This window comes from Nicotiana tomentosiformis, chromosome 5, assembly GCF_000390325.3.
Source record: "Nicotiana tomentosiformis chromosome 5, ASM39032v3, whole genome shotgun sequence".
NCBI classification, from domain to species: Eukaryota; Viridiplantae; Streptophyta; class Magnoliopsida; order Solanales; family Solanaceae; genus Nicotiana; species Nicotiana tomentosiformis.
In genome coordinates, this window is record NC_090816.1 from 56,772,394 (window position 1) to 56,796,884 (window position 24,491).

Consider the following 24,491-nt stretch of genomic DNA (forward strand, 5'->3'; position numbering starts at 1 on the left):
AGGAATTCCGGGGGTAGATTATGCGGTCCTCTTTGCGACCGCAGAACGGACGCATACCCAGGTAGGGCTGCCCAGTCCCGAAGGGACATTTTGCGGCCCCTTTTGTAGACCGCTAAAGCATTATGCGATTGCATATGCGATCGCAGATTGGGTTCCGGAGCTTCATTTTTTTGGTTTTTATAACCCGACCCTATTCCAATAAATAGACGCTATGGACTATTTCTTAAGTAATAACCTGGTATTTTGAGAGTGAGAGGATGCTCCGGAGTAGGAGGCCTTCAATTCTTGCTCAAATCATAGAATATTGACAAGGTAAACTCACTAGGTCTTCATCCTAGAGGTAAGATTCTACACCCTAACTCTAAATTTCGAAATTCAACTAAAAATAGGTAATTAGTAAGGAAATTCTTAGGTGTAGAAGTTGTTCATTTTGTATGCATGTGTTATCAAGGGGCGTAGGAAGATTGTTGAACTAAAAATGGTGGATAATGGGTTGTGGGATGACGGAATCCACCATAGGAGGACCTTGAAACCTTAATGCACACCTAGTGTTTGATAAAATGCTCAAATGAGCTGGAACCATGATCATCCTCCAAATTTTTGGTTCAATTTGTTATATTTCTGAAATAGATCGAAGTTGCTATGATTTCGGAACATTTTAGAGTTTAAGGAATCTCAAGTGAGGTATGTTGACTAAACGCTTTCTGTATAATTGAACCCCACAATGTCATTGTAAGTCCCAAGTTACACATTATGAATCTATTATTCCGAATAAACTTTGCGTCAAAACACTTTTGTGTTCAATATGTATTCCAAATGCTCTTGTTAAGCTGTGCTACTATTTGGTAATGTGTTCAAAGAATTGGTTGTTTAGCTAAAAGCTATGACTTCAAGTTGCGTTTCAAATGATAGCTAATGCCAATTGTGTAAGAAATCTCAATGCACTTAAGACTTTTGTTTGCTTATATGTATGCTTATTGTCTTGAACATAAATGCCTTGTTGTTGAAAATCTTTGATGATGGTTGTAAGTGAAAATGTGAACACGAAATATAAAATATGAAATACGTCCAATACGCCACACAAAAGGGGGATATTACAATTGTGACCACTAGTGCCAATGAGATAAAAAGATGTGAAAGCGGTGTGGAATGGGATGATTGATAGAAAAGGATGACGTCTCGGATGAGACGGCCTAGCCGATCGGGTCGTGATCGGACGCCATGCCGCACACATGGTGGTAATTGTGTTGGAAATTGAAATTTAAATTGTGATTATGGTTGATGTCTCGTATGAGATAGCCTGGCTGATAGGGTCGTGATCGAAAGCCATGCTGCACACATGGTGGTGACTGTGTCAGAAATTGTAATCGAAACTGTAAACGGTGGCATATCGGTACTAAAGATCTCCCAACTAACAATGTGGAAATCACTTCAAAACATGTCTTTTTCCTAACTTGATGTTTTGGTTATTGTTTGAGACTCCCATTGATTTTATGATTGTTAATTCTTGCCTTATCATTCGTTCTATTGAGAGGGTGCTTAGTCATTCATACTAGTACTATTCCACATGTACTAACGTACCTTTTGCCGGGGGCGCTGCATCTTTAATGGATGCAGGTGGTTCCACAGTAGGCGGCTTTGATCGTTGATAGCGGAACACCCTCTTCCCAGCTGACTTTGTGAGCCCCACCTTATTCAGGGTCGTATATCTTTTGTCCTTATGTATTATGTTTTGAGGTATAGCCGGGGCCTTGTTGCCAGCACTATCATCATACTCATTTGTATCTATTAGAGGCTCCACAGATATTGTGTGGGTGGTATGTCGGTGTTGGGAAAGTAAAACTAGTAATTTTGGTAACTGCATCACACGTTCCACATCAAACTAGGAAACTATATATATTCTGAAACTTATTGATGATGAAACTATTGATAATGAATTGGTGTTGCTGTTCACATGAATCTTCCCACTACCTAATTAATGAAAATAGATCTTCTCTTTATTCATGAGTGAGTTTGGGTAGAAGGTATTGTACAAGCTTGTTCGACCGGGTTATCTCGGTTGAGCGCCGGTTGCGCTCCCCGAGGTCGGGGCGTGACAAACTTGGTATCAGAGCCTAAGGTTTCAAAGTGTCCTATGATGTCTCGGAGCCATGTCTAGTAGAGTCATTCTTATCTGTGTGTTGTCGACCACATCTATAATTAGGAGGCTACTTGGACATTTAGGAATAATACCCTACTTTGATGTTCTTGATCGTGCGATAAAGCTGATTGTAAGATTGTTCCTTCTTTAACTCGTGCATTACTCTAATTTTTAGTATATGGCACCTAAGAAGAAGGCTAGAACTGGCCAAAGAGCCAATGTCATGTAAGGCCTCGTAAAATGTTTCCTAAAAACTCGGATTCCGTGAAGCCGAAGTAGCGGTTCGGGCTTTTTGGATTGAACAGTGGCTGGGGAGTTGAAGGAAAATGTTGGGCAGAAGTAGGCATTTCTGCGGTCCGTTCTGCGGCTGCAGAAGCACTCTGCGGACCGCAGAATGGCCACAGAGTGGAGCAGTTTTTTGGGCCATTTTTAATGTCATTTTTGTAGTCCACTATGCGACCGCATAACCATTTCGCGGGCCGCACTCTTGTCGCATATCCCACTTTGAGATTTTTTGGATGGAGGTTCTGCGGTGCACTATATGACCGTAAAACTATTCTGCAGTGCAATATGCGACCGCAGAACAGGTCTGTGGGCCGCATAGTGACCGCAGACCTGGTCAGTTCTTTTCCAGTTTTGGCACCCAATTTTAGTGGTCATTTCGCATACCACATAATCATTATGCGGTCGCATATGCGACCGCAGAACCTGTTTCGGAGCTTCATTTTTGAGGTTTGTATAAACACGACACTATTCCGTTAAAACACATCCCATAGACCATTTTGGGCTTATTTTTGATACCTTTAGAGTGAGAGAGAGAGTACTAGATGGAGAAAGTGATCTTCATCAAAAATTTCTCTTCAATTCTTGTTTAAACCTTTGAAGATTAGCAAGAGAAGCACCCTAGGTCTTCATCCCAAGAGGTAAGAATCTATGCCCCAGCTCGTAATTTCAAATATTTACAAAAATGGGGTAATTAGGGAGATAATTATTGGGTGTGAGGGTTATTGTCTTGCATGCATGTATTCTTGAAGTATGTGGGAAGGTTGTGAGCTAAAAATGGTAGAGAATGGGTTGGAGAATGATTGAATCTTCCACAAAGGGCCTTAAAACATTGATGCTCACCTAGTGTTGGATAATATGCTCAAGTGAGCTAGAATTATGATCGTTTTCCTAATTTTTTGCTCAATTTTTCTATATTGCTAAAATAGATTGAAGTTGCTAATATTCCGGAATATCTTAGAGTTTTAAGAAGCTCAATTGAGGTATGTTGGCTAAACCCCCTCTTCTTGGAATGTAATCCCATGGTATTCATGAAATCGATGCAAGTCCCAAAATAAACATCCTAGAAATTGCTATCCTGAATGTGCTTGTTTTGAAATTATATGTGTAATATGTATTCCCACGCTTTCATCATGTTATCTCATCATCTGAGCAAAAGTGCAAAACTTAGAATATGTGCTAAAAATGCCTAGACCTCAAGTCAAATTCGATTAAAGACTGTTATGCCAAATTATGTGAAAAGCCTCTATGTGCCTTTGTTCCAAATTGCTCATATGTGAATTTAATATTTTGAATATTGTTGTTGATGATAAAAAAAAATTTGGAATATGGAAAAGAACTTGAATCATGAAATACGACCATGCGAAAAGAATAACTTTATAATTGGGGCCACTCGTGCCATTGTATTGAAAAGATGGGAAAGAAATACGAAGTGAGATGACAGATTGAAAAAGGGTGATGTCTCAAATGAGATGGCTTAGCCGATCGGGCCGAGATCGGACTCTGTGTAAGAAAGCGATGGTATTGTAGATGAAATTGTGAATATGGTTGATGTCTCAAATTAGATGGCCTAGCTGATCGGGCCGAGATTGGACTCCGTGTAAGAACACGGTGGTATTGTGGATTGTTGCATATTGGCACTAAAAACCGTCCAACCTAATATTGCGGGGATTGACTTAAAAATATATGTGATCCTTAACTTGATGTTTTAGTGTTATTTAAAGCTGATATTACATTCTTGATTGTTTCCCCCTGTATTATTGTTCATTCTATTGAGATAGTGTTTTAGGTTTACATACTAGTACTATTCGGCAGTACTACTGTCCCTTTTGCCGGGGGTGCTACATCTTTAAATGGATGCAGGTGGTTCCAGAGCAGATAGTGTTGAACACAGATAGTGCTGCATCCTTTTCTCAGCAAACTCGGTGAGCCCCATTTCATTCCGGGGTCATGTATTGTACCTTTTGTTTATAGTGTGGTCACTTTTTTGAGATATAGTCGGGGCCTTGTTACCGGCACCATCTTTACTCTCTTTTGTATCTTTAAAGGCTCCGTAGACACTATGTGGGTTGTATATGGGTGTTAGAAAGGTCAACGGATCATGTTGTGTTTTGGCCTCTTGTTCCGCTCAGTCATAAGGATGTATGTATTTTAAAACTTAATAATGATGTAACAAAATAAAATAACTTAGTAATGTATATATGTGTATGAACTTTCTACTGCCTAACTAATGAGAGCATGCCTTATCTAGATCATAGGTGAGTCAGGTAGATAGTGTCTACGAGGCTTGCTCGGCCGGGTCCACTCGGTTGAGCGCCGATCGTGCTCCCCGAGGTTAGGGCGTGAAAAACTTGGTATCAGAGCCTAAAGTTTTAAAGTGTCCTAGGATGTCTCGAAGCCATATCCGGTAGGGTCCTTCTTATCAGTGTGTTGTCGACCACATCTATAAGTTGGAGGCTACTTGGACATTTAGGAACAATACCCTTCTTTGATATTCTAGATCGTGCGATGAAACTAATTGTGCAATTGTTCCTCCTCTAACTCGTGTATTCCTTTAACTTTTAGTATATGGCACCTAAGAAGAGAGAAAGAACTGGACAAGGGGCTAATGCTGCTTCAGGAGTGGCAGTTGACCCTCTATTTGATGATGCGGGTGAATACCCGAGGAGTGAGGATAATCCCCCGACTGCTTCACTGCCTGATTCCACTACACCTAGCCAGGCCACACCAGCCCCTACACCTGCTGAGGGTGTGACGGTTCCTCTACCATATATTCCAGTTATACCTCCATCCCAGCTTCCGGTTCTGGCATTTTTGATGGGGATCATAGGGGAGCTACTCAAATGGTAACTCAGATAGTGGCTTCTCAGGCCCAAAGGTCGAATGTTGCACCCACACCTTCTAGCCCACAAGAGGATTCTACTAGTTATAGGGTGAACATGTTTCTGCAGTTGGATCCTTCAGTGTTAAAGGGTGCTAATCCCGAGGAGGACCCACAGGACATCATTGATGCGATACATAAGACTGTTCGGGTTATGCGTGCTACTGAGACGGAGGGAGTGGGGTTGCCCGCCTACTACCTAAAAGGGGTGGCCTATTCTTGGTTCGAGCTATGGGAGGACTCTCAGGAGGAGGGGAGCCCTCCGGTGAGGTGGGGTGAGTTTGCTGACGCTTTCATGGACAATTTCTTGCCGGCCGAGACTAGGGCAGCTTGTGTCGAAAAGTTTGAGAACCTTAAGTAAGGAAGTAAGAGTGTGTGGGAGTATCACATGGAGTTTGCGCGTTTGTCTAAATATGCTATTCATATGATGCCCACTATGGAGGCTAGAGTGTGTTCGTTTGTGCAGGGTCTTAGCCATTTGGTTATTGATGAGGCTGCCACCACTGCCTTGAATACAGATATGAATTATGGGAAAATTGTAGAATTTGCTTAAGCTAAAAAGAACCGTAAGTTGAAGAACAAAAGGGAGCAAGAAGACACCAGCAAGGCCCGGTCCGGGAGCAACCCTAGAGATTCATTTGGTAGTGAAAGATCAGTTTTTAGGGGAGGGTCATTAGGTCCATCCCAGTCTTATGCTCAGTCTTCAGCCACTACATCGCCAGCTAGGCACAGTCAGCAGCAAGTGAGTCGCTTCAGGCCTAATAAGAGCAGCAGGGGGGGCCACCATCAGGGCTGATCAGGAGGGAGAATCCAACAGCAGTGGAGGCCCCCATGCCCCAAGTATAGGAGGATGCATATGGGGATCTACTATCAGGACCTGCCGGTATGTTACCGGTGTGGAATGAGGGGTCATATTCGGAGAAAGTGTTGTTTATCCTTCCATGGTGCGGGTAGGGGCATAGCACAACCATCCAGTTCTGCAGTTGCTGCATCTTCAGCACCCTCTAGAGCTCGAGGCACTCCAGCGCCAGCAGGGCGTGGTCCAGCTAGGGGTGGTGCGCAGAGTTCTGGAGGACCCAGCCATTTCTATGCTATGAGTGGTCGCCAGAGTGCAGAGGCTTCTCCAGGTATTGTCACAGGTATATTGACTGTCCAAACTCATGATGTATATGCTCTTATTAATCCTGGTTCCACCTTGTCCTATGTTACCCCTTATGTTGCTATGGAATTTTGGATAGAACCGGAAAAGCTTCATGAGCCGTTCTTTGTATCTACTCCGGTTGGCGAGTCTACTGTGGTCGCACGGGTTTATAGGGGTTGTATTGTCACGGTACGTGGTCGGGACACCGTGGCCGATCTCATTGAATTGGGGATGGTCGATTTTGATTTAATTATGGAGGTGGATTGGCTTTACTCATGTTTTGCCAAGCTCGATTGCCGGACTAGAACTGTGAGGTTTGAATTTCCAAGTGAGCCAGTTGTTGAGTGGAAGGGGGAAAATGTGAAGGGTAGGTTTATTTCTTACCTTAAGGCTACGAAGAGGATTAATATGGGGTGTATCTATCACTTGGTCCGGGTTACGGATACCGACGCTATGGCACTTACACTCGAGTCTGTGCCAGTTGTGAATGAATTTCTGGAGGTCTTTCCTGATGAGCTCCCTCGAATTTCGCTAGATAAGGAGATTGATTTTGGGATTGATATGATGCCAGGCACGCAACCTATATCTATTCCGCCCTACAGGATGGCACCAGCAGAATTGAAGGATCTAAAGGAACAATTGAAGGATTTGTTAGAGAAGGGTTTTATCCGACCGATTGTGTCACCATGGGATGCACCGGTTCTCTTTGTGAGGAAGAATGATGGATCACTGAGGATGTGTATTGACTACCGGCAGCTCAACAAAGTCACAATCAAAAACAAATACCTATTACCAAGAATAGATGATTTGTTTGATTAGTTGCAGGGCGCTAGGTACTTCTCCAAAATTGATTTACGGTTCGGGTACCACCAATTCAAGATCAGGGAGCAAGATATTCCAAAAATAGCTTTCCGGTCTCGGTGTGGGCACTTTGAATTTTTGGTAATGTCTTTTGGGCTAACAAATGCCCCGTCGGCTTTCCTGGATCTTATAAATCAAGTTTTCAAGCCTTTTCTAGATTCCTTTGTGATAGTATTCATTGACGATATTCTTGTATATTTACAAAGTCGGGAGGACCATGCCGATCATCTCAGGGCAGTTTTGTAGACTCTTTATCATCACCAATTGTATGCGAAATTTTCAAAGTGTGAATTTTGACAAGAATCTGTCATGTTCTTGGGTCGTGTTGTCTCTAGAGAAGGAATAAAGGTTGACCCTCAAAAGATTTCAGCAGTAAAGAATTGGCCTAGACCTACAATGCCAACCGATTTTTGCAGCTTCTTGGGCTTAGCAGGGTATTATAGGAAGTTTGTGGAGGGGTTCTCTACTCTTGCCTCTCTGTTGACTAAATTGACTCACAAAGCGGTTAAGTTCCAATGGTCTGATGCTTGTGAAAGGAGCTTGCAGGAGTTAAAATCGAGATTGACTACGGCGCCGGTGTTGACACTACCAGAGGGTACGGAAGGGTTTGTGGTATATTGCGATGCTTCAAGGATCGGGCTTGGGTATGGATTAATGCAACGCGGCAATGTTATAGCTTATGCTTCTAGGAAACTCAATAATCACGAAAAGAACTATCCAACTCATGACTTAGAACTTGCGGCGGTGGTTTTTGCATTGAAGATTTGGCGTCATTATTTGTATGGGGTCCATGTTGATGTATTCACGGACCACAAGAGTCTTCGATATATTTTCAAACAAAAGGAGCTAAATCTGAGGTAGAGAAGATGGCTTGAGTTACTCAGGGATTATGACATCAATATTCTGTATCACCCGGGGAAAGCCAATGTTGTGGCGGATGCTCTTAGCCGGAAATCTATGGGTAGTTTGACTCACTTGGCGGCATGTCAAAGGTCGTTGGCCAGGGAGGTTCATCAGCTAGCCAGTTTGGGAGTTCGTCTTGCGGACTCTAGTGAAGAAAGGGTAATTGTGCAAAATAAGGATGGACCATCGCTTGTTGTGGAAGTCAAAGAGAAGCAATACAACGATCCATTGTTGGTACAACTGAAGGTGGAGATTCATAAACATAAGACTATGGCTTTTGCACTTGGCATGGATGATGGTACACGAATATAGATGGTCTCCGGGAAAGAATCATGATCGAGGCTAATGCTTCTGGGTATTCCGTGCATCCGGGTTGTACAAAGATGTATCACGATCTCAAGGAAGTCTATTGGTGGAATGACATGAAAAGGAATATGGCGAACTTTGTGGCAAGGTGTCTGAATTTTAGCAGCGGAACAATATGCTCAATTGTATATCAATGAAATAGTCAGGCTGCATGGCACTCCAGTTTCTATCATCTCCGATCGAGGGGCTCAGTTCACGGCAAATATTTGTAGAAAGTTCAGCAAGGTTTGGGTACTAAGGTGAATCTTAGTACAGCCTTCCATCAACAGACGGACGGGCAAGTAGAGCGGACTATTCAGACGCTTGAGGATATATTTTGTGCTTGTGTCCTTGATTTCAAGGGTAGCTGTGATGATCATTTTCCACTCATAGAGTTTGCTTATAACAACAACTTTCATGCTAGTATTCATATGGCCCCCTTTGAGGCATTGTATGGTAGAAGATGTAGATCTCCCATTGGGTGGTTCAAAATTGGGGAAGCAGAGTTGATAGGGCCAGACCCCATGCATCAGGCTATGGAAAAAGTTAAGACCATTAAGGAGTGGTTGAAGACTGTTTAGAGTCATTAGAAGTCCTATTCGGATGTTCGTCGTAGGGATTTGGAGTTCAAAGAAGATGATTGGGTATTCTTGAAAATTTCCCCCATAAAAGGCGTAATGCTATTTGGTAAGAAAGGGAAATTAAGTCCGAGGTATGTCGGGCCATACAAAATCATCCAGAGGATCGGACAAGTGGTGTACAAGCTTAAGCTACCACCCAAGATATCATTAGTGCACCCGATATTCCATATGTCTATGTTGAAGAATGTAGTTGGATATCCGTCAGCTATTGTGCCGGTTGAGACTATTGAGGTTAATGAAGAAATTCCAGTTGCCATTCTTGATAGACATGTCCAAAAGTTGAGAAATAAAGAAATTGCCTCCGTGAAAGTGTTATGGCAAAACCAGCAGGTTGTAGAGGCCACTTGGGAGGCCGAGGAAGAGATGAAGAAGAAGTATCCTTACTTGTTTGAATAACTGTATAATCCTTTTTATGAACTTGTCGCCTATGAATTTTGTATCATTTGTTCAGTTAATGTAAAGGTGTTCCTTTTGATTATATGTTGTTTACATGAGGCCACGATTGGTATTGCTTTGAGTTATGTTACATCTACATCGTTGGATTGTGTACATGTTTTTTGGATGTGATTCTGGGGCTCTCTGACAGGTGGATAGGCCCAGTTATAAAGGAAACTCTGGCAAAAGTTTTGGAAATTTGGGGAGTTAGTTAAATATGGGGCTACTGGTGTAGGTTATGAAAGAAACTGAGTTGCATAAGGTTCTAATAGTCCACCCTAATCCTCATTTGAGGACGAATGATCTTAAGTGGGGGAGTATGTAAGGCCCCGTAAAAGTTTTCCTAAAAACCCGGATTCCGTGATGCTGAAGTAGCGGTTCGGACTTTTTGGATTAAACAGTGCACTGGGGAGTTGAAGGAAAATGTTAGGCAGAAGTAGGCATTTTCGCGGTCCGTTCTGCGGCCGCAGAACCACTATGCGGACCGCAGAATGGCCGCAAAGTGGAGCAGACTTTTGGGCCATTTTTAATGTCATTTTTGCGGCCCATTATGCGACCACATAACCATTTCTCGGGCCACACTCTTGTCACATATCCCACATTGGAATTTTTCGGAGAGAGGTTCTGCGGTGCACTATACGACCGCAGAATCATTTTGTGGTATACTATGCGACCGTAGAACCGTTATGCGGTGCATTATGCGACCGCAGAATAGGTGTGCGGGCCGCATAGTGACCGCAGACCTGGTCAGTTCCTTTCCAGTTTTGGTACCCAAATTTCGTGGTCATTTCGCGGACCGCATAATCATTATGCCCGGAGCTTCATTTTTGGAGCTTTTAAACCCGACCCTATTTCATTAAAACACATCCCATAGACCATTTTGAGCTTATTTTTGATACCTTTAGAGTGAGAGAGAGAGTCCTAGATGGAGAAATTGATCTACATCAAAATTTTCTCTTCCATTCTTGCTTAAACCTTTGAAGATTAGCAAGTGAAGCACCCTAGGTCTTCATCCCAAGAGGTAAGAATCTATGCCCCAGCTCTTAATTTCAAAAAATTACAAAAATGGGGTAATTAAGGAGAAAATTATTGGGTGTGAGGGTTGTTGTCTTGCATGCATGTATTCTTGAAGTATGTGGGAAGGTTGTGAGCTAAACATGGTAGATAATGGGTTGGGGAATGATGGAATCTTCCACAAAGGGCTTTAAAACGTTGATGCTCACCTAGTGTTTGATAATATGCTCAAGTGAGCTAGAATCATGATCGTTTTCCTAATGTTTGGCTCAATTTTGCTATATTGCTAAAATTGATTGAAGTTGCTAATATTCTAGAACATCTTAGAGTTTTAAGAAGCTCAATTGAGTTATGTTGGCTAAACCCCCTCTTCTTAGAATTTAATCCCATGGTATTCATGAAATCGATGTTAGTCCCAAAATGAACATCCTAGAAATTACTATCCTGAATATGCCTGTTTTGAAAATATATGTGTAATATGTATTCCCATGCTTTCGTAATGTTATATCGTCATCTGAGGAGAAGTTCAAAACTTAGAATATATGCTAAAAATGCCTAGAATTCAATTCAAATTCGATTAAAGACTGTTATGCCAAATTATGTGAAAAGCCTCTATGTGCCTTGGATTCCAAATTGCTCATATGTGAATTTAATGTCTTGAATGGGAAGCCTTATTGTTGTTGATGATAATAAAAATGTTGGAATATGGAAAATAACTTGAATCATGAAATACAGCCAAGCGCCAAGAATAACTTTATAATTAGGGCCACTCGTGCTATTGTTTTGAAAAGATGGGAAAGAAATACGAAGTGAGAGGACCGATTGAAAAGGGGTAATGTCTCAAATGAGATGGCTTAGATAATCGGGCCGAGATCGGACTCCGTGTAAGAACACAATGGGATTATGGATGAAATTGTGAATATGGTTGATGTCTCAAATGAGATGGCCTACCCGATCGGGCCAAGATCGGACTCCATGTAAGAACACGATAGTATTGTGTATTGTGGCATATTGGCACTAAAAACCATTCAACCTAATATTGTAGGGATTGACTTAAAAATCTATGTGATCCTTAACTTGATGTTTTAGTGTTATTTAAAGCTCATATAGCATTCTTGACAGTTTCCCCCTGTATTATTGTTCATTCTATTGATATAGTGTTTTAATTTTACATACTAGTACTATTCGACAGTACTAACGTCCCTTTTTCCGGGGGCACTACATCTTTAAATGGATGTAAGTGGTTCCATAGCAGACAGTGTTGATCACAGATAGTGTTGCATCCTCTTCTCAGTGGACTCGGCGAGCCCCATTTCATTCGGGGTCATGTATTGTACCTTTTATTTATAGTGTGGTCACTTTTTGAGGTATAGCTGGGACCTTATTTCCGGCACCATCTTTACTCTCTTTTGTATCTTTAGAGGCTCCGTAGATACTATGTGGGTTGTATATGGGTGTTAGAAAGGTCAACGGATCATGTTGTGTTTTGGACTCTTGTTCCGCTCAGCCATAAGGATGTATATATTTTGAAACTCAACAATGATGTAACAAAATGAAATGACTTTGTAATATATATATATATGTATGAACTTTCTACTACCTAACTAATGAGAGCATGCCTTCTCTAGATCATAGGTGAGTCAGGTAGATAGTGTCTAACAGGCTTGCTCGGCCGGGTCCACTCGGTTGAGCGCCAGTTGCGCTCTTTGAGATTGGGGTGTGACATGTCACCCCAGGAGTGGTAGTTGATCCTATATTTGATGATGCGGGTGAGCACCCGAGTGGTGAGGATATTCCCCACTGTCTAATTCTACTACAACTTATCAGACTACACATATCCCCACACCTACTGAGGGTGCAACGATCCCTCCAACTGATATTCCAGTTCCACCTCCAGCTCCAGCTTCCTATTCTGGTGTTTCTGATGTTAATAACCAAGGTGTTGGCTCAGGTAGTGGCTTCTCGGGCCCAGAGATCAAATGTTGCACCCACTTCTTCCAGTCAGCCAGGGGATTATGCCAGTTCCAGGGTGAACAGGTTTCTCCAGTTTGATCCTCCAGTGTTCACGGGTACTAACCAAGATGAGGACCCCTAGGACTTCACTGATGAGATGTACAAGAGTCACTGAGTAATGCGTGCTACTGAGATAGAGGCAGTGGAATTGGCCTCCTACCTCCTGAAAGAGGTGGCATATTCTTGGTTTGAACTATGGGAGGAGTCCCGTGAAGAAGGGATCCCTCCGGCGAAGTGGAGTGAGTTTGCCGACGCTTTCATGGATCATTTCTTGCCTGTCGAGACTAAGGCATCCCATGCTGCTGAGTTTGAGAACCTAATACAAGGTAGAAAGAGTGGGTGGGAGTACCATATAGAGTTCACGCACTTGTCCAAGCATGCTATTCACATGATGCCCACTGTGGAGGCTAGAGTGCGTCGGTTTGTACAGGGCCTTAGCCCCTTTGGTTATAAATGAGGCCCCTACAGCTGCCTTGAATTCTAATATGAACTATGGGAAGATGGTGGAATTTTCTCAAGCCACAGAGACCCGCAAGCTGAAGAATAGAATAGAGTGAGAGAGCAACAACAAGGCTCGGTCAGCGGGCAACTTCAGTGGTACTACTGGTGGTGGTGGTGGTAGGACAGCTTTCAAGGAAGGGTCATCAGGGTCGTCCTAGTCTTCTGCTCAGTCTTAAGTCAGTGCACTGCCATCGGGCCAGTCAGTAGCAGGGAAACCGTTTTAGGCCCAGCCAGGGCGATAGGGGATCTTACCAGCAAGGTTGGCCTGGTGGGAGATTTCAGCAGTAACAGAGGCCTCCATTCCATAGGTGTGGGAAGATGTACTTGGGAATCTGTTACATGGACCTACCCATATGCTACGGGTGCGGATTGAGGGGTCATATTCAGAGGGATTATCGTTTGCCCCGCCAGGGTATGGGCAAGGGTACAACACAGCCATCCAGTTCTGCAGATACTACGTCAGCAGCACCACCTCCAGCCCAAGGCACTCCAGCACCTACACGGTATGGTACAGCTAGGGGTGGTACACAAAATTCAGGAAGACCCAGCCGTTTCTACGCTATGAGTGGTCGTCAGGGTGCAGAGGCTTCCCCAAATGTTGTAACAGGTATATTGACTGTCCAATCTCATGATGTGTATTTTCTTATTAATCTTGGTTCCCCTATGTCCTTTGTCACTCCTTATGTTGCAATGGAATTTAGGATAGAACCGGAACAGCTTCATGCGCCGTTCTCTGTATCTCACCGGTTGGTGAGTCTATTGTGGCCGCACGGGTTTATAGTGATTGTGTTGTCACGGTGTGTGGTCAAGACACCATGGCCGATCTCATTGAATTGCCGAGCCAGAACTATGAGGTTCAAATTTCCAAATAAGCCAGTTGTTGAATGGAAGGGGAATAATGTGGTGCCGAAGGGTAGGTTTATTTCCTACTTTAAGGCCATGAAGATGATTAACAAGGGGTGTATCTACCACTTGGTCCGGGTTACGGACACCAATGCCGAGGCACCTACACTTGAGTTTGTGCCAGTTGTGAATGAATTTCTGGAGGTCTTTCCTGATGAACTCCCTGGAATCTCGCCAGACAGGGAGATTGATTTTAGAATTAATGTGATGCCAGGCACAAAGCCTATATCTATTCCTCCTTACAGAATGGCACTTGCCGAGTTGAGGGAGCTGAAAGAAACATTAAAGGATTTATTAGAAAAGGGTTTCCTCCGGCTGAGTGTATCGCCTTGGGGCGCACCGGTCCTTTTTGTAAGAAAGAAAGATGGGTCGCTGAGAAGGTGTGTTGACTATCGGTAGCTTAACAAGGTCACCATCAAGAATAAGTACCCACTGCTAAGGATAGATGACTTGTTCGACCAATTAGAAGGTGCTAAGTACTTCTCCAAGATTGATTTATGATCTGGGTATGAACAATTGAAGAACAGGGAGCAGGATATTTCGAAAACAGCTTTCAGGACTCGGTATGGGCACTTTGAATATCTGGTAATGTCTTTCGGGCTACCAAATGCCCTCGCAGCTTTCATGGATCTTATGAATCGGGTCTTCAAACATTTCCTCGACTCCTTCGTGATAGTGTTTATTGACGATATTCTCGTTCATTCACGAAGTCGAGAGGACCATGCCGATCATCTTAGTGCAATTTTGTAGGTCCTGTATCAGCTCTAGTTATATGCGAAGTTATTGAAATAATAATTCTGGCTTGAATCTGTTATGTTCTTGGGTCATGTTGTCTCTAGAGAATGAGTTGAGGTTGACCCCCAGAATATTTCAGCCGTGAAGAATTGGCCAAGACCTACTACTCCAAAAGAGATTCGCAATTTCTTGGGCTTAGTTGGGTATTACAGAATGTTTGTGGAGGGGTTCTCTACTCTTGCCTCTCCATTGACTAAATTGATGCAGAAGGCAGTTAATTTCTAATGGTCAGATGCTTGTGAAAGAAGCTTCCGGGAATTGAAATCAAGATTGACAACGGCACCAATGTTTACTCTACCAGAGGGTACAGATGGATTTGTGGTATATTGCGATGCTTCAAGGATCGGACTTAGGTGTGTATTAATGCATCATGGTAAGGTGATAGTGTATGCTTCTAGGCAACTTAAGAATAATGAAAAGAACTATCCAACACATGACCTAGAGCTTGTGGCAGTGGTATTTGCATTAATGATTTGGCGTCAATATTTGTATGGGGTCCATGTGGATATATTTAGGAACCATAAGAGCCTTCAATATATTTTCAAACATAAGGAATTGAATCTGAGGTAGAGAAGACGGCTCGAGTTACTCAAGGATTATGACATCAACATCCTATATTATCCGGGGAAGGCTAATGTTGTAGCGGATGCTCTTAGCCGGAAATCTATGAGCAGTTTGGCTCACTTGGAGGCATATCAAAGGTAGTTGTCCAAGGAGGTTCATCGGTTGGCTAGTTTGGGAGTTTATCTTGTGGACTCTAGTGAAGGAGGGGTGATTGTGCAAAATAGGGTTGAATCGTCGCTTGTGGTGGAAGTCAAGGAGAAGCAATTCAATGATCCATTGTTGGTACAATTGAAGGAGGGAATTCATAAGCATAAGACCATGGCCTTTTCTCTTGGCGTGGATGATGGTACCCTAAGGTACCAAGGGCGGTTATGTGTTCCAAATGTGGATGGTCTCCGGGAAAGAATCATGACTGAGGCTCACACTTCTATGTATTTCGTGCACCTGGGCTCTACAAAGATGTATCATGATCATAGGGAAGTATATTGGTTGAACTATATGAAGAGTAACGTAGCGGACTTTGCGGCAAGATGTATAAAATTGTTAGCAAGTGAAGGCCGAACACCAAAGGCCCGGTTGGTTAGTGCAAAACATATAAATCCCAATGTGGAAGTGGGAAATGATTAATATGGACTTAGTGGTAGGACTACCTCGCACTCCTCATAAGTTTGACTCAATTTGGGTAATTCTGGATCGACTCACAAAATTAGCACACTTCTTGCCGGTTAAGGCTACCGACACAGCGGAATAGTATGCTCAGTTGTATATAAAAGAAATAGCCAGGTTGCATGGCACTCCAGTTTCTATTATCTCAGATCGAGGGGCATAGTTCACGGCTAATTTTTAGAAGAAATTTCAGCAAGGTTTGGGTACTCAGGTGAATCTTAGTACAGCCTTCTTTCCAGAGACTGACGGGCAGGCATAGCGGACTATTAAGACGCTTGAGGATATGTTGCGCGCTTGTGTTTCTTGTCTTCAAAGGTAGCTGGGATGATCATTTGCCACTCATAGAATTTTCCTACAACAATAGTTATCATGCTATCATTCAGATGGCACCGTTCGAGGCTTTATATGGTAGGAGATGTAAATCTCCCATTGGGTTGTTCGATATTGGAGAAGCAGAGTTGATAGGGCCAGACCTCGTGCATCAGGCTATGGAGAAAGTTAAAATCATTAAGGAGCGGTTGAAGACTGCTCGGAGTCATGAGATGTCCTATTCGGATGTTCGCCTTAGGGATTTGGAGTTTAAAGAAGATGATTGGGTATTCTTGATTCTTGAAGGTTTCCCCCATGAAGGGTGTAATGCGATTTGGTAAGAAATGGAAATTGAGTCTGAGGTACATCGGACAGTACAAAATCATTCAGAGGATTGGTCAGGTTGTGTACAAGCTTGAGCTGCCACTTGAGATGTCAATAGTACACCCGGTATTCCATGTGTCTATGTTGAAGAAGGTAGTTGGGGGTCCGTCGGTTAATGTGCCTGTAGAAACTATTGAGGTTAATAATGAACTGACCTATAAAGAAATTCCAGTTGCCATTCTTAATAGGCAAGTCTGAAAGCTAAGAAATAAAGAAATTGCCTCCGTGAAAGTGTTATGGCGAAACAAGCAGGTTGAAGAGGCCACATGGGAGGCCGAGGAAGAAATGGAAAGGAAGTACACTCATTTGTTTAAATAGCTATGTAATAGTTTCTATGAAATTACATCCTATGAACTATGTATCACTTGTATAGTTTATGCTCACGATATTTCCTTTCTAGTAATATATTTCTTATGAGGCCACGGTTGGGGTTGTTTCATATTATGTTGCATTGTTGGATTATGTACATGCTGTTAGGATTGATTTCTGGGATTTTCTGACAGGTGTATAGGCCCAGATACAAGGGAAACTCTGCCGAAATTTTTGGAAATTTGGGGAGTTACTAAAAAATAGGGACTGCTAGTATGTGAATTAACATCTGGGTCTTGTTGAGTACTAATGACGGATCAAGACCCTTATTCGAGGATGAATAATCTTAAGTGGGGGAGGATGTAAGGCCCCATAAAATTTAACCTAAAACCCGAGGTTCCGTGGTGGCAAGGTAGGATAATAGGCTAATATTTTGGTGATGGATAAAACCCGAGCTCGCCGCGGTACGGAAATTTTGGGTCAAACATTGCGCTAGGGACTTAAAGGAAAGAGTTGGAAGACAAAGACATTTCTGCAGCCCACTATGCGGCCGCAAAATGGCCGCAAAGTGTAACAGGAACTTGAGAAAAATTTGTGGGCCATTGTACGGTCCATTATGGGGCCGCAGAATTGCTTTGCGGGCCGCAGATTGCATTGCAGGTTCTACATGACGAATTCTGGGAACAGATTTTGCGCTCCGCTTTGCGACCGCATATTCGATATGCACACCGCAGAATAGCCGCATACCCAGGCAGGGCTGCCCAGTTCCAGTGGGACATTTTACGGCCCCTTTTGCGGACTGTAGAAGCATTAAGCGGTCGCATATGCGACCGCAAATTGGGTTCCTGAGCTTCATTTTTCTTGTTTTAATAACCCGACGCTATTCCATTATATAGACTCTATGGACCATTTCTTAAGTAAAAACCTGGTATTGTGAGAGTGAGAGAGTCCTCTGGAGTGGGAGGGGATTCCTCAACAATTTGTTCTTCAATTCATGCTCAAATCATAGAAGATTGACAAGGAAAACTCTCTAGGTCTTCATCCTAGAGGTAAGATTCTACACCCTAACTCTAAATTTCGAAATTCAACTAAAAATAGGTAATTAGTAAGGAAATTCTTGGGTGTGGAAGTTGTTCATTTTGCATGCATGTGTTATCAAGGGGGTGTAGGAAGATTGTTGAGCTAAACATTGTAGATAATGGGTTGTGGGATGATGGAATCCACCATATGAGGACCTTGAAACCCTAATGCACACCTAGTGTTTGATAAAATGCTCAAATGAGCTGGAACCATGATCATCCTCCTAATTGTTTTTTCAATTTGTTATATTTCTGAAATAGATCGAAGTTGCTAAGATTTTCGAAACATTTTAGAGTTTAAGGAAGCTCAAGTGAGGTATATTGGCTAAACCCTTTCCTTATAATTGAACCCCACAATGTCACTGTAAGTCCCAAGCTGCTCATTATGAATTGATTATTCCGAATAAACTTTACGTCACAAGTCTTTTGTGTTCAATATGTATTCCAAATTATCTTGTTAAGTTGTACTACTATTTGGTAATGTGTTCAAAGTTTTGGTTGCTTAGTTAAAAGCTATGACTTCAAGTTGCGTTTCAAATGATAGCTAATGCCAATTGTGTTAGAAATCTCAATGCACTTAAGACTCTTGTTTGCTCATATGTATGCTTATTGTCTTTAACATAAATGCCTTGTTGTTGAAAATCCATGATGATGGTTGTAAGTGAAATCGTGAACACGAAATATAAAATATGAAATACGGCCAACACGCCACACAAATAGGGATATTACAATTGTGACCACTAGTGCCAATGGAATTAAAAGATGTGAAAGAGGTATGGAATTGGATGATTGAGAGAAAAGGATGATGTCTCAGATGAGGCGACCACACACATAGTGGTGATTGTGTTGGAAATTGAAATTGAAATATTGATTGCGGTTGATTTCTCGTATGAGACGTCCTAGCCGATCGGGTCGTGATCGGATGCCATGTCGCACACATGGTGGTGACTGTGTTAGAAATTGTAATCAAAACTGTAAACGGTAGCATGTCGGTACTAAAGATCTCCCAATTTAAAATATGGAAATCACTTGAAAACTTGTCTTGTTCCTAACTTGATGTTTTGGGTATTCTTTGAGATTCCCATTAATTTTATGATTGTTCATTCTTCCTATACCGCTCGTTCTATTGAGATGGTGCTTAGTCATTCATACTAGTACTATTCTACATGTACTAACTTCCCTTTTGCCGGGGGCGCTGCATCTTTAATGGATGCAAGTGGTTCCACAGCAGGCGGCTTTGGCCGTTGATAGCGGAAGACCCTCTTCCCAGCTGACTTGGTGAGCCCCACCTCATTCGGGGTCATATATCTTTTGTCCTTATGTATTATGTTTTGAGGTATAGTCAGAGCCTTATTGCCGGCACTATCATCATACTCTTTTGAATCTATTAGAGGCGTCGTAGACATTGTGTGGGTGCTATGTCGTTGTTGGGAAAGTCAAACTAGTTATTTTGGTAACTGCATCACACGTTCCATATCAAACTAGGAAAGTGTATGTATTCTGAAACTTATAGATGATGAAACTACTAATAATGAATTGGTGTTGTTGTTCACATGAATCTCCTCATTGCCTAATTAATGAAATAGATCTTCTCTTTATTCATGAGTGAGTTCGGGTAGAAGGTATTGTACAGTCTTGCTCGGCCGGGTTATCTCGGTTGAGCGCCGGTTGCGCTTCCCTAGGTTGGTGCATCACAACATCAATCTCATCCCATAATCTCATCATATAAATACGGGGATTTACCGCTCAATCACTCCTACATCGGCACGTGTAGTTTCGGTGTTAGGTTATTTTGACCTACCCTTCCTTGGTGACTAAATGATATTCCTAAAGCATTCATTATTTAAAGGATTTACAACTCATTTCATAATCTTTGACACGTCTATCCATTTCATTGGCACTAGTGGCGATAATTATAATATCATTCTTGGCACGTCGGCCGTATTTCATATTTCATACTCACCCCTATAACTTTCATGTGTTACCATGGATTGTCATCAATAAGAGAATTTTTCAATCAAGACTTTAAGTACACATGTGGGAAAACAAGAGTCTTAAGTACATTGAGTTTCTCTACCACGATTAGGCATGCTAGCTTGCAATTGAAACATGATTTTTAAATCACAACACCTTTGATACATTGATTCTACTAGATTACATTCTCGGAGGGAATCATGATATGATAGGAACATTTGGAGAACATTTTGGGTACATACATCTTTCAACACAACGCACATTTTAAAATAATCAAATCTATTAAGAAGGGCTCGGAATATGAGACATAAGAAATTGAGCTAATCATGATCGCAACTTACTAGGACATCATGGAAGTCGATTCTAGAAGAGGATTTTAGCCAACATACCTCACATTGGCCTTCCTTAAATTACTACAATGTTACGAAAATCTTAGCAACTTTGATCTATTTAGAAACATAACAAAACTGAACACAAATTAAGAGGGTATTCGTGGTTTCAGCTCATTCGAGCATTTTATCAAACACTAGGTGGGCATTATGACTTCAAAGCCCTCATATGGTGGATTCTAATGGTAGATTATAATCTCGTGTTGTAGTCACTTATTGCACTCTAATTCACTGCACTTTATTTGTGTTTGACCTTTAATTGGTAGTGTTTTGCACTTATTGTGTGTTTTATGCCTTATAGGGGTGATTCCGAGCTATGTTGATGTTGTGGAGCTAATTCGAGCTATTTGGAGCTTTGAAGTCTGAGTAAAATCCCAGGAGATTAAGTCAGGATCGTGCTCGAGGGTCGAGGACCAATTCTGGATGTCAAAACGTAGGCAAAAAGCAACACTCTAAGAATTTTGCACTACTACAGTGTGTGGCACGCCGCAACAGTGCAAATCCTACTGCTTGACAGATGTTGAGTGCTCTAGATTTCCCCACTAATACCCCGCATGGCGCGTCACCCCATGTGGCACGCCTGTGCCATTTTTACAGAGTGTATGTCCTATTTCGGCTAGGAAAGGGTGATTTTGTCTGGGCCCGACCCTACTTGGTATAAATACATCGAAAAATATTATTTTCTAGACTTTTTACATACTTTGGACCGAAGGAGGATAAGAAGAAGTTGGAAGAACACAAGCATAATGATTTCATCATTCTTTCCTCACTCACGACCCGAGTTTGGATTGAATTTATGTTTTTCTATACTTTAATTTTATTTGTGATGAATTACTCCATATCTATTGAGTAGTTCCATTTAGGGTTTGATGGATTTGGTTTAGTGATAATTGTTTGTGGATTGTAACTCTAGTCTTATGTATTGAATCGGTTTTTGGATGAATTAATTGTTGCATCTATAGTCACTTGTTCATGTAATCGAGAGAGACATAACTTGTGATATATTTGCATTATATTATTGGTTGTGTTCATAGATTCTTCTAAATAATCAAAATAGGCTAGTTGAATCATTGATTGAACCTAGTTAGGAGAATAATCGAAAGAGGTTTTCCTAAAGACCAATCCATTACGCATTCTTGCATATCTTCACGTGCTTAAATTGGTTCATCTTGTGAGGTTAAGACTTAAGCAAGAGAGGAGTTTTTGCAGAACATTTGAACTAATAATTGTGTGAATTCGAGAGACTCACTTGAACATTAGAAGTGAATTATCTAGAGTTAGATCCTGAACAATTATCTTGCACCTATCCTATCAAAACCCTATTTTCTCCCATTGATATCCTTCTTTGCTCATTCTTTGTTTTGATTGTCATTAGTCAATAGCTTTAGATTCTTAGTTAATTTTAGTTAGACATCTTATAAATCTCAACTTTTGATCATCTTGGATAGAACCAAGCTAGAAACTACAATAATACTGTTTAAATCCAATCCCTCTGGATACGATATTATACTATACTATATTTAATTAGCGAGCAGAATTTAAGTGTGTTTTCTTTTGCACTCGTCAAATTCCTTTATCCCACAACCCAAAGTCTACCCATTTGAGCTCAAAAATCTTCCCACAAACCTTGATAGTACATGCATGCATAAATAACACTCTCACACCCGAGAATCACAGTCCCCATTAACCATCTTCTACCAAAATTCAAAATAGAAACTAGGATATGGAACCTTACCTCTTGGATGAAAAACTTATGAGTTTTCCTTGTGGATTCTCCAACTTTTGAGCAACAATTGATGCGCAATTAGCTTAGGCACTCCCCTCTCACTGTAGAGCATTTCCTCACTCTAAAATATCAGATTTTTACTTTATAAATGGTCCTTAATGTCTATATAACGAAATAGGGTCAGGTTATAATTACCAGAAAATGGACCCTCCGAACACAGTTTTGCAGTCGCAAAGTGGACCGCATAACAGGTCTATTGCCCGCTAAATGGACCGCAGAAATGGTCCCAAAAATTGGGCTGGTCTGGTCCAGTCTGCGGCTAGGTCTGTGACCCGCATATTAATTGTGTGGCTGCATAATGGACAGCAGAATCTCCCTCCAAAAATATTCATGTTGGTTCTGCGACGGATGTGCGGCCCACGGAATGATTATGCGGTCCCATAATTGACCGCAAAACAACCTCCAAAATTGGCCCATTTCTCTGCTTCACTCTTCGGTGTATCTGCGGTCCGCAGATCAGTTCTACGGTCGCATAATGGACCATAAAAATGCATTGCTCTACAATAATTTTTCTTCAACTCCCCAACGTTGTGCTCAACCCAAAAAGTTTTTACAACCCTCCAATGCATTAGCCTACCTCGGCACTACGAAACCCGGATTTTAGATGCAATTTTTATGGGGCCTTACATCCTCCTCCGCTTAGGATCATTCATCCTCGAACGAGGGTCATGATCCGCCATTAGCATCCACTGTGACCCAACTGTTACTTCATACACTAGCAGATCCAAATTTTGACTAACTCCCTTAATTTTCGAAACTTTTGCAAGAGTCTCCCTTGTAATTGGGCTTATCCACCTACCAGAGAATCTTAAAACCAGTCCTTACAACATAACCATAACACAACGATGTAAAACAACATGGAACAACACCAGCAACAATGCCATAAACATTACATTACAAATAAGGGGTATTCTTGACATAAACTGTACATGGAAAACATAGTTTGTAGAAAGTTAGCTTTTAACATCATGGACACAACTACATAGCTATTCAAACAAATGAGGATACTTATTTTACATCTCTTCCTCGGCTTCCAGATGGACTCTTTGACCTGTTAGTTTCGCCATAACACTTTTACGGAGGCAATCTCTTTGTTTCTCGGCTTTCAGACTTGCCTATCAAGAATGGCAACTGGAATCTCTTCATAAGTCAATTCCTCATTAACCTCAATAGTCTCAATCGGAATAATAAGTTATGGTAAACCACCTTCTTCAACATGGATACATGATACACCCGGTGCGCTAAAGACACCTCTAGAGGTAGTTCAAGCTTGTAAGCCACCTGACCAATCCTCTGAATGATTCTGTATGATCCGACATACCCCGTACTCAATTTTCCTTTCTTACCAAACCGCATTATACCCTTCATGGGGGAAACCTTCAAGAATACCCAATCATCCACTTGGAACTCCAAATCCCTACGACGTAAATCCGAAGAGGACTTCTATCGACTCTGGGAAGTTTTCAACCATTACTTAATGATTTTAACCTTCTCCATAGCCTGATGCACTAGGTCTGGCCCTATCAATTCTGCTTCCCCAATCTCAAACGACACAATGGGAGATCTATATCTCCTGCCATATAGAGCCTCGAACGGTTCCATCTGAATGCTAGCATGATAACTGTTGCTGTAGAAAAATTCTATGAGTGGAGAATGATCATCCAAACTACCCTTGAAGTCAAGAACACAAGCGCGCAATATATCCTCAAGCATCTTAATGGTCCGCGCTCTACTTGCCCGTTGGTCTGTGGATGAAAATTTGTACTAAGATTCACCTTGGTACCCAAATCCGTGCTGAAATGTCTTCCAAATATTAGCTATGAATTGTGCTTCTCGATCAGAGATAATAGAAACTGGAGTTTCATGTAATCTGACTATTTCCTTGATAGACAACTAAGCATACTGTTCTGTCGTGTCAGTAGCCTTAACAGGTAAGAAGTGCGCTGATTTTGTGAGTCGGTCCACAATCACCCAAATGTAGACGAACTTTCGAGGAGTGTGAGGTAGTCATTAGACAAAGTCCATATTGATCATCTCTTATTTCCACATCGGAATTTCGATGTTCTGTGCCAACCCACCTGGCCTTTGATGTTTGTCCTTCACTTGTTGACAATTTGGACATCTTGCCACAAAGTCCGCTACTTTCCTCTTCATGTTATTCAACCAGTAGACTTCC

The 24,491-nt window shown here is 41.8% G+C and overlaps 3 protein-coding genes across 3 annotated transcripts; 2 read left to right on the forward strand and 1 right to left on the reverse strand.

Moving 5' to 3' along the window:
* The first annotated feature begins 4,990 nt into the window (after positions 1-4,990).
* On the forward strand, positions 4,991-5,664 carry LOC138892398 (uncharacterized). The gene is made up of 2 exons (XM_070176109.1): positions 4,991-5,171; positions 5,219-5,664. The coding sequence occupies exons 1-2, from the start codon at positions 4,991-4,993 to the stop codon at positions 5,662-5,664; spliced, it is 627 nt and encodes a 208-aa protein (XP_070032210.1).
* A 7,110-nt stretch (positions 5,665-12,774) lies between these two features.
* Positions 12,775-13,113, forward strand: LOC138892399 (uncharacterized). Its single transcript, XM_070176110.1, has one exon. It carries the CDS (start codon positions 12,775-12,777, stop codon positions 13,111-13,113), a length of 339 nt encoding a protein of 112 aa, XP_070032211.1.
* A 9,825-nt stretch (positions 13,114-22,938) lies between these two features.
* Positions 22,939-24,028, reverse strand: LOC138892400 (uncharacterized). The gene is made up of 4 exons (XM_070176111.1): positions 23,804-24,028; positions 23,522-23,692; positions 23,333-23,430; positions 22,939-23,110 (listed from the first exon to the last, which is right to left on the reverse strand). Exons 1-4 carry the CDS (start codon positions 24,026-24,028, stop codon positions 22,939-22,941), a joined length of 666 nt encoding a protein of 221 aa, XP_070032212.1.
* Between the last annotated feature and the right edge of the window lie 463 nt (positions 24,029-24,491).

Coding starts and splice junctions, on each gene's coding strand:
- LOC138892400 (XM_070176111.1), bottom strand. CDS start 24,028: ATGCTTGAGGATATATTGCGCGCTTGTGTTCTTGACTTCAAGGGTAGT. Junction 23,693..23,803: donor TGCATCAGGCTATGGAGAAG/GTTAAAATCATT, acceptor GTATTCTTGAAG/GTTTCCCCCATGAAGGGTAT. Junction 23,111..23,332: donor CTGGAAGCCGAGGAAGAGAT/GTAAAATAAGTA, acceptor ATTCTCTGGTAG/GTGGATAAGCCCAATTACAA.
- LOC138892399 (XM_070176110.1), top strand. CDS start 12,775: ATGCGTGCTACTGAGATAGAGGCAGTGGAATTGGCCTCCTACCTCCTG.
- LOC138892398 (XM_070176109.1), top strand. CDS start 4,991: ATGGCACCTAAGAAGAGAGAAAGAACTGGACAAGGGGCTAATGCTGCT. Junction 5,172..5,218: donor AGCCCCTACACCTGCTGAGG/GTGTGACGGTTC, acceptor CCTCCATCCCAG/CTTCCGGTTCTGGCATTTTT.